At 38.5% G+C, this 8942-nt stretch overlaps 2 protein-coding genes across 6 annotated transcripts in view; both read left to right on the top strand.

Moving 5' to 3' along the window:
* LOC116846689 (tectonic-1-like) overlaps nt 1-8942 on the top strand; it is a 199070-nt gene that overhangs the window by 61043 nt on the left and 129085 nt on the right. The gene's annotated exons all lie outside the window — the stretch shown is intronic.
* On the top strand, nt 1489-4275 carry LOC116846690. 2 transcript variants are annotated; one of them, XM_032820862.1, is made up of 2 exons: nt 1489-3661; nt 4030-4275. In XM_032820862.1, the coding sequence occupies exon 1, from the start codon at nt 1755-1757 to the stop codon at nt 3657-3659; it is 1905 nt and encodes a 634-aa protein (XP_032676753.1). In that variant the 5' UTR covers nt 1489-1754; the 3' UTR covers nt 3660-3661; nt 4030-4275. The 2 variants fall into 2 exon arrangements, with proteins under 2 accessions (XP_032676753.1, XP_032676752.1); XM_032820861.1 differs by having other exon boundaries at nt 1491-3661; nt 4026-4275.

Consider the following 8942-nt stretch of genomic DNA (forward strand, 5'->3'; position numbering starts at 1 on the left):
GCTGAAAAATCACTTTATCGTGTCTCTCGTTGTATTACGGCCGTTTGTTTTTCAATGCTTGGCTCAAACGCATCAATTGCGTTCAATACCGATCGCCTATGATTGTTTCAGTCGGTTTTAGCAGCTCATAATACACTACGCCGAGCTGATCCCACCAAATACAGAGCATGACCTTGGAGCCGTGAATATTCGGTTTGGCCGTCGACGTGGAAGCATGGCCGGGAACTCCCCATGATTTTCTGCGCTTGGGGTTATCGTAATGAACCCATTTTTCGTCCCCAGTCACAATGCGTTGCAGAAATCCCTTCCGTCTTTGCCTTTCAAGCAGCTGTTCACAAGCAAACAAATACTGTTCAACATCTCTCGGCTTCAATTCGTACGGCACCCAATTTTCTTGCTTCTGAATCATTCCCATGGCTTTGAAGTGTTTTGAAATGGCTTGAGTCACTCCCAATGATCGTGCCAATTCTTCTTGATTTTGACACGAGTCTCGATCAAGTAATGCCTCCGATTTTGCATTTTCGAAAACCTTTTCTCTTCCACCGCTATGCCGGTCTTCAACGTCAAAGTCACCGTTCTTGAAGCGTTGAAACCACTCACGACACGTTCTTTCACTACTAGCGGCTTCACCATAAGTATTTGAGAGCATTCGATGAGCCTCAGCCGCAGATTTCTTCATATTGAAGCAGAAAATTAAAACCTCCCGCAAATGACGAGAATTTGGCTCGTAAACTGACATTTTCAATCGAGAATAACTTTATGATGCAGACACAAATCGACTGTTTCTATGGGGTTATGTTGACAGATGTCCAAGTTTATTGTATGACGTCTATGATCTATTTATTTCGACCACCACTTACCGCTAAAGCCATCTATAGGAAAACGGCGGAAGCAAAGTTGTACACCTAATATTATTTCGGCCTTCCTATCTAGTTCCAACGACCGGCCGACGAGTTCGTATGTTCGCGAACCCCATCGAGCATTCTCGGTATCGATCGTATTTTTTCTCGAATTGCAAGTACATGTGCCAGTATGTTCGCTGCGTTCTATCGAACGTCGTTGATACTGGCATATATCGCGCCGGACCCTCGCGGCCTCCGAACTGCTAGCGTCGCGATTTACGAACATCTCTCGACTTATCGACACCGTCTCTCGCGACACACCGCTTTCGCGCTATACGCTCCGCCTACCGAATCGCGAGACGCGGTCGACCGGTAGCGCGTCCCGATTACTTGCGCCGAGATACGCGAAGTTCCGATAGCTGTTCTGTATTCCAAGATCTTAATAAACTCTTGTTATTTCTTTTTGTTAATTGTTTGTGTCAATCAATTCTCGAACCCGGACTCCGATGAGCGATATTACTGGCGATCTTATAAACAACTGACACGCGGGGTTCGGCTGTTACAATACTATCAGAGTTAAAAAGAAAATACTTATTACAAAAATTATTTATTACAAAAATATCAAAACATGAGCATTGGCCATCTTACCTTAAATTTTAAGGGGTTATAACACCTTTGAGGGTCAAAAAATTCAGATTTTTTTTTTTTGCTTAAATGATACTTTGGAATGTCTAGAATATAATTTTATTCGCCTAAAGTCGATCTGGAACTCTTTCATGTACGAAATAACCATTTTTGTACGCGGCGCCATAGCGCGCGGAGAGAGCCTCGGAGCGCTCTCCGAGTATTCTACCTTTCTACTTCAACTCTCGAGTAGTTGAAGGTTCCTGATAGTTTAGTATAGTACTGTAGATGTCGTTTGTGACCATTTCAACAGAAAACAGTATATTCCTGTCATATAATACTTTATTTCATGCCGGAATTGTGTGTTTACTCCGAACAGTGTCCGTTGTACCACCGGCTTCGGCTTTTCAAATTGAATTGAAACGTCGTAACATTGTTGTAATAATGTCGAACAAAAGAATATATGCAAATAAAAAAGGGAGTAGAGCAAGTACTGCACGTGCAATTCGAAGTTCAATAAATAGAAGGAAGCCTTTAAATAGGTATTCTTTAGAAGGCGAAACTGAAAGTGTAAGCACGTCGGCGAAAAAACTTAAAACGAGTGCGGACGATTACGAGATACACGTGAACAATACTTTTGGGTATCGTTTCATTAATTTTGTTACCGTTTTTACAAGCATTTCGCAATTAATTGTTTGCAAAACATGTGGCTCGAACATCAAGTTTGAAGAATCCAGTTGTCGCGGTCTAGGTTTCAAAATTGCTGTTATTTGTGAAAAGTGCCTGCCAAAATATATTAATTCTAGCCCACTTATAAACAATCATGCTTACGACATAAATCGCCGTTTGGTATTTACAATGAGATTACTCGGTATAGGAATCAATGGAATTAAAAAATTTTGTGCATTTATGTGTTTGCCGATACCAGTGTATCAGTCTTTTTATGATAAAATAATTTCAAACATTCGTGTTGCCACTAATGCTGTATGTGAAACATCAACAAAACGAGCAGCTGCAAAAGAAAAGAAGATGTCATTGGAAAGAGGACAGATAGACGGGATAACAGTTTCTGGTGACGGGACCTGGAGGAAGAGGGGATTCTCGTCTTTGTTCGGTGTCGTATCACTAATAGGGTGGTGCACGGGAAAAATCATCGACATTGCAGTGAAATCTAAATTTTGTAAGGCCTGCAGTTTGTGGAACGGAAAGCAAGAAACAAGCGAATATGAAGAATGGGCTGCAAATCACGAAGCAAACTGCGAAAGAAATCACGAAGGTTCGTCGGGAAAGATGGAAGTAGACGCAGTCGTAGAAATGTTTCAGCGGTCCGAAGAATTGCACAATTTAAAATATTCTCATTATATCGGAGACGGGGACAGCAAAACATTCAAAGGCATTTTAGATTCGAAACCTTATGATGATTTGAATGTTTGTAAAAAAGAATGTATAGATCACATTCAAAAACGTATGGGCACGAGATTACGAAATTTGAAAAAAAATGTAAGAGGTCTTGGCGGCAGAGGCAAATTAACAGGCAAACTGATCGACGAGTTGACAATATACTATGGTCTAGCTATTCGCAGAAATCCTAATTCCATAGAAGATATGAGACAAGAAATATGGGCGACTTTATTTCACAAGATTTCCACGGACAGCGAACCGCAGCACGACCGTTGCCCAGTCGGAGAAAACTCTTGGTGCTCTTGGCAGCAGGCGAAAGCGCACAATGAATTACATGAGTACCAACACAAACCAGCTTTGAATAGTGAAGTTTTTAAAGCTATTCAGCCAATTTACGAAGAACTGAGTCGAGACGAATTGCTGTCCCGCTGTGTTGGCGGGTTTACCCAAAACAGCAACGAGAGCTTTAATTCTGTGCTGTGGGCAATAGCACCAAAAACTGTTCATAGCAGCAAAGCAATCGTTGATATTGCCGCAAATATTGCTGTTTGCAATTTTAACGATGGTTTGCACAGCATAATGGAAATTATGCAAGTATTAGATTTAATAATTGGATCTACTTGCTACAATTTCTGCGTTGAAACAGACGAACGCCGGATCCGCGCAGCTGAACGCGCCATGACTAAGGAAGCTCAAGAAGCTCGTAGGCAGCAGACATCAGCTCGGAAGGCCGCAGATGACGAGTATATGAATGTAGAAGGTCAACTGTATGGTGCAGGCATTGCAGATTAACGGTGAGCTCCTAATAATTACATGTTTTCTCGTTGCAAAACTTTAAACGCAATTTCTGTAAAACACCATTTTTCAAATTGGTGTGCAGCGTAGCTCCTACAATTTACATCGGATTGACTTCAAACAAAGTTTATTCTATGCCAAATTAAATGTTTTATAGAAGTACGTAGCCGTTTTTTAATAGGATTGTTAGTTTTTGGGGGGGAACCAGTTTTATAACGATTTTTCAGTGAATATTTGTATACTTTTCTTCAAATTGGTGTAAATTCCACAAAAATTAATATTTTTGAAAAATCCTACGTACTTCCAAGGCAAATTTATCAGAGAATATGAGGTGTTTTGAATTTTTGTTCTATGTCATACCAGTCAGCCGGAATCCTGCACACCGATTAGACCGGCATAGCGCAAAGGGTCATCTTTGGCGCCATCTACAGGACGCTCTTTAAAGTATTTTCTAATAAAAAAAATATATTTTATAACTAGAAACTATAATAAAATCAACCCTCAAACCCGTTTTTTGATTACTCTATTCCTTAGATGTGAAAAAAATTAATGAAAAAGAGGAAAAATTTCTTACGCAAAGGTGTTATACCCCCTTAAGACAAGATTGCCATAAGGAATAGCTCACAAAGAACAAAATCTCTATTAGACGTCCATAGATCATCCATAGTTTCACCAAGTGGATCTCTAATGGACGTCCACAATTCATCGATAATAGATATCCATATAACATCCATCATGGATGTCTATTGTACATTTGCTATGAATGCGCAATAAATTTTCACGTTTAATTTTTTTTTTTATTTCAGTACGATCTCTGTTGCATTATAGCCTTCCAAGTAAACATAAGAATCAAAATGATATCAATTTGACGTCCTTTTAACCAAATATTGACCAAATTTATATCAAGTATCGACTAAAAGAATACCAAATTAATATCATTTTGACTATTATGTTTTACTTGTGTTATTCCTAACAATACAAAAGATGATTGTAATTAAAATGCACATTAAATAGGGTGAAAACTTTTTTATTTTTATTGCAACATCAACATAAAATAGATCCCTCACAGCACCGAACACTGTAGGAAGGTTATGGGTAGGTTACAAACTTACACATTTTAATGAACATTGTAACAGCCGAACTCCGCGTGTTGGTTGTTTAATGGATCGCCAGGAATTTCGCTCGTCGGAGTTCGGGTTCAATAATTGTTGGACATAAGCAATTAACAAAAATAAATAACAAAAGTTTATTAAGAGTCTTTGATACAGAACAGCAGCCGATAATTCGCGTGTATCGGCGTAAAACAGCGCCAGTAATTGGATCACGATCTCGGTCGAACGAGTCTCGCGCTTCGGTAGGCGGAGCGTATAGCGTGAACACGGTATATCGCGAAAGACGGTGTCGATAAGTAGACGTTCGCGAATCGCGGCGCTGGAAATTCGGTGGCCGCGGGAGTCCAGCAATAACGGCAGTACAATCGTGTCGTAGCACGCGGCGCTATATATCGGGCGACTCGTTTGTTGCTGACGCGATATATGCAAGTATCGACAACGCAGCGAATACACTGGCACGTGTACTTGCAAGTCGAAAAGGATACGATCGGTATCGAGAATGCTCGACGGGGTTCGCGAATACACGAACACACGAACTCGTTGGCCGGTTGTTGGAATCAGACAGGAAGGCGAAGTCGGTGAGAGCTCTCGACGGAGATAGCGAACACACAATCTCCTGGTGCCGGTTTTGCCTGTACGGGTGCGGAAGTAGATGGGAAGGCAGAAACGATACGGTCGAAGTCCTCGCTCTCCGTTCTTAAGCATCGAGTTCGGTGTACGGTCCGGATCGGTCTGGTCCCGCTTATTTCTCAGCCACGGTTTATATAGTCGGTCGATCTTTCCATCTGTCAATCTTTGTTGACATCGCGCACGCTGTTGTATTGCTTAGATTTGCGTGGCGCGTAGCGCCGTTTGCAGCCCAACGGATTATGTCGGGCTGTTAGTAATGATGCGTGTGAGGCATCGTTACAATATGTTACTGCAATCTGCCATTAACCTTACAATATAAGCTCACATTATAATATTATCATAAAGTTAGTGTAATCTTTAATATTTCAGCAAACTTACGCGTGTAATTATTTCACTTTTTGTGTATTCTGAAAATACAATTGTAATATAGTTATATATATTATATAATATATACAATATATATAATATATACAGTTATATATACAATTGTAATATACACAATTGTAATATAGTTTATTAATAATCACTTATTAATAATCACAGTAACATTGTTTCTCTCTGTAATCGCCGTGCGCTTGGGATCGCGCCAGAGATGTCGCTTCCGAACGGCATCTCTGAGCGTTATCTAGGGAAAGGAGAATGTCGTGAGCGTGGAGCGTCAGGTAGTTCAGTAGTTTAAGGGGGGTTTCTACTTTGTTAGCTAGGAAAAATGGGTAATTTTTTTGAATTTATAGAAAAGGAACTATTAAAGATAAAATTCTAAAATTTGGAATACATTTAAATTTATCTTAATTAAACATAAAAAAAATCGCTACGACAATTTAAGTAATAGACAAGCTGGGCGGGCCGGGTGGGCGGAGTGTGCGGCGGCCAGATGGTAGAAGTTCTTAGAGGCTGAAAAATGACCTGAAAAGAAACAAAAATTTTTTTATAATCTATAGAGGTCTGTGTTTTATATAGACTAAAATAAAAAATTACAAAAATTTTTGAGTAAGTTGTAGTCATTCAAACAAAAAATGTGTTATTTTTACGAAAAATTGTTGCAGTTATTTATTCATAAACAAAAAGTTTTCAATATTTTCTCTTTATTCTAGTCTACTTTAGAAAGGCGATATTTTCGAACATTTTAGGACCAAAATCATATCGATCGCATGATTTGGGACTTGTACAGAACTTACACCAACTTCAAAAATGTCGTTTCGAGAAAAACGCGTTTAAAGTTTAAGTAGTACTTACAGCTAGTCGGCGATCCCAGGACTGTATAGTACTTCCTCTTCCTCTTCATATAGCTCGTTTTTTGTTGCAATCTCCAATCGACGGGCAGATCGGGCTTCTTTTGAAACTTGTAGAGCACGTTTGTCAGCGTTTCTTATCCGTTTATTGTTTCGTCTGGTAGCCATTATTGACGCGTTTATTCCAATCTTAATTCCTATGGCTTCCATTATTCGAAGCACAGAATTAAAACCTTCATTGAAAATGCATGCTGCCAAAAATGATGTAATTTCAATAGTTTTTCTTGTGCATATAAGCCGCATATAAGCCGTAGCGCTCCGCCCTAGCGCTCCGCAAGGCTATCTGATTTTTCAACAGGCTGTAACTCGATCAATTTTTTTAATTTTAACTTGAAATTTTTACCACATATTTTTAAAAGTACAATCTTTAAGAATATGTAAAAAAAATCGATTTTTTTGACCCAACAAGGTAGAAACCCCCTTTAAAGCAGTCGCCCGGCAAGCGAAAGACTCGGGTTCGAGTCCTGGCAAAACCGCGCTCTCGATATTTTTCTTTCTCTGGAATGAAAAAGATACGCAGATCTCGAACGCACGGCGTCCCGCCGCCACCTAGTACGCCCTCCTCCTTCCATGGTAATTGTATATATATTTTTTCATATATTTTTTCATATACACAACATTTTTTATTAAGAAAGTAAGTATAACTAAATTAAATTAAAATATTTTTTATAAAATGAATCCTAAATAATATTCACTACATGCTTCAAATGCTTTGAAGAATTGTAGAAACCAATATTCATCTTTCAGTCAGCGTTTCTAAAGCGTTTGTCAACATCTAGATAAATATATTTTACATAAAAATTATAACGCGATTGCGTTCGGTGCGGGATATGCTGCGAGTTGGTTCAGTCCAGGTTCATGGCAGATGTAACAAATTTCGAAGCAGTGGTATAAGTGTTAAGAAATAAGATCTATTGTAGATGAAGGGCTATGTACATAATTATTTACAAGTCGCTTCGACGCCGTTGGTGTGTGGTCGAGTTTTTGCTCGTAGTGCGAGTCGGTTTGTATTCGTAGATGACAGTTAACAATAGCGTGAGGCTGGGCGCGGCCGGTGTTGTGTCGCCTCGTTGGCCTCGCGCGCTTGATGAGTTGTTTACCGTTAGTGCTTTAAATCTCACTTCGACGAAAGATTAAGAATGAATCTGAGATACAATCGTACAAAAGTGCTTGAAAAACGAAAAATTTTAATATTTGCTTCAAACATGTTGTAAACTTAGTGTTAAATGATATAAATAATGGTTAACATATTTCTTATTTAAAAAGTTATTTTTTACTTTTTCAACAGTTTATTACTTTTGTTTGCTTTTTTCACCTTTCTATAATAAAACTTTTGGCAGGGAAAATGCCCTGAATTCAACTTTAAAACATTAAATTTCGTATTTATTTAACATCAATATCCATCAGTACAAAGGAGAAAAAGTAATTTGATTTAAAAAGTCTTTTTTTTATTTCAAGTAAAAAAGTTTATATAAAAATGTGTCCTAAACGGCTTAGTTTCCGAAATAAAAAATTTAAACGTGTAGTAATAATCTGTTTATTGAAATAATCTGTTTATTTGAAAGAAATACAGCTTGAACTAGTCAAAAAGTAGTCAAAAACAGAAAAACAAAAATAGGCTTCAGTTCTTCTGATGAAATAAAACAATTAGATGAATTGTTGAAAATGTTCATCTTGCGCCAAGATACATCCATCGAGCCTGCTTCTCAAAGATTGACGTACACGCTGAAAGATATTCCACATATTTTCCACATATATGATTATGTAGGTTAGGAATAGCCAAATAAAATACTATATATGTCACATCACTACGCGTAAGAACGTATGTGTGGCACCATCTGTTAGAAAAATCCGAAACTTTATAGGTATAAACCTGGTATGATTATGCATGCATAAATATATCGCTTCAGCTACCGTCTCAGTATTTCGTCTCCAAAAGTGCAAGACATATACAGGGTGACCCATTTTAACTTAGGCAGCCAAATAACTCGAAAAATAAGCACACTACGAAAAAATGTTTAGAATCAAAATTTCGTCATTTCGAGGGGGACGTACAATGACGTTCAAATTAGCCCCCCCACCCCTCCCCCTGGACGGGAGGGGGGGCAAGTTTGAAATCTTAAATGGGAACCCCTATTTTTTATTGCATATTCGGAATCTTTGGCTAAAAACACATACAATTTGTCTGAAACATTTTTCTCGATTCATGATAGATGGCGCTGTAATCGACGAAATTCAATTTCTTC

Source organism: Odontomachus brunneus, unplaced genomic scaffold (assembly GCF_010583005.1).
Source record: "Odontomachus brunneus isolate Ranch 3 - 2012 unplaced genomic scaffold, Obru_v1 Obru_scaffold_067, whole genome shotgun sequence".
In the NCBI taxonomy this organism is placed as follows: domain Eukaryota; kingdom Metazoa; phylum Arthropoda; class Insecta; order Hymenoptera; family Formicidae; genus Odontomachus; species Odontomachus brunneus.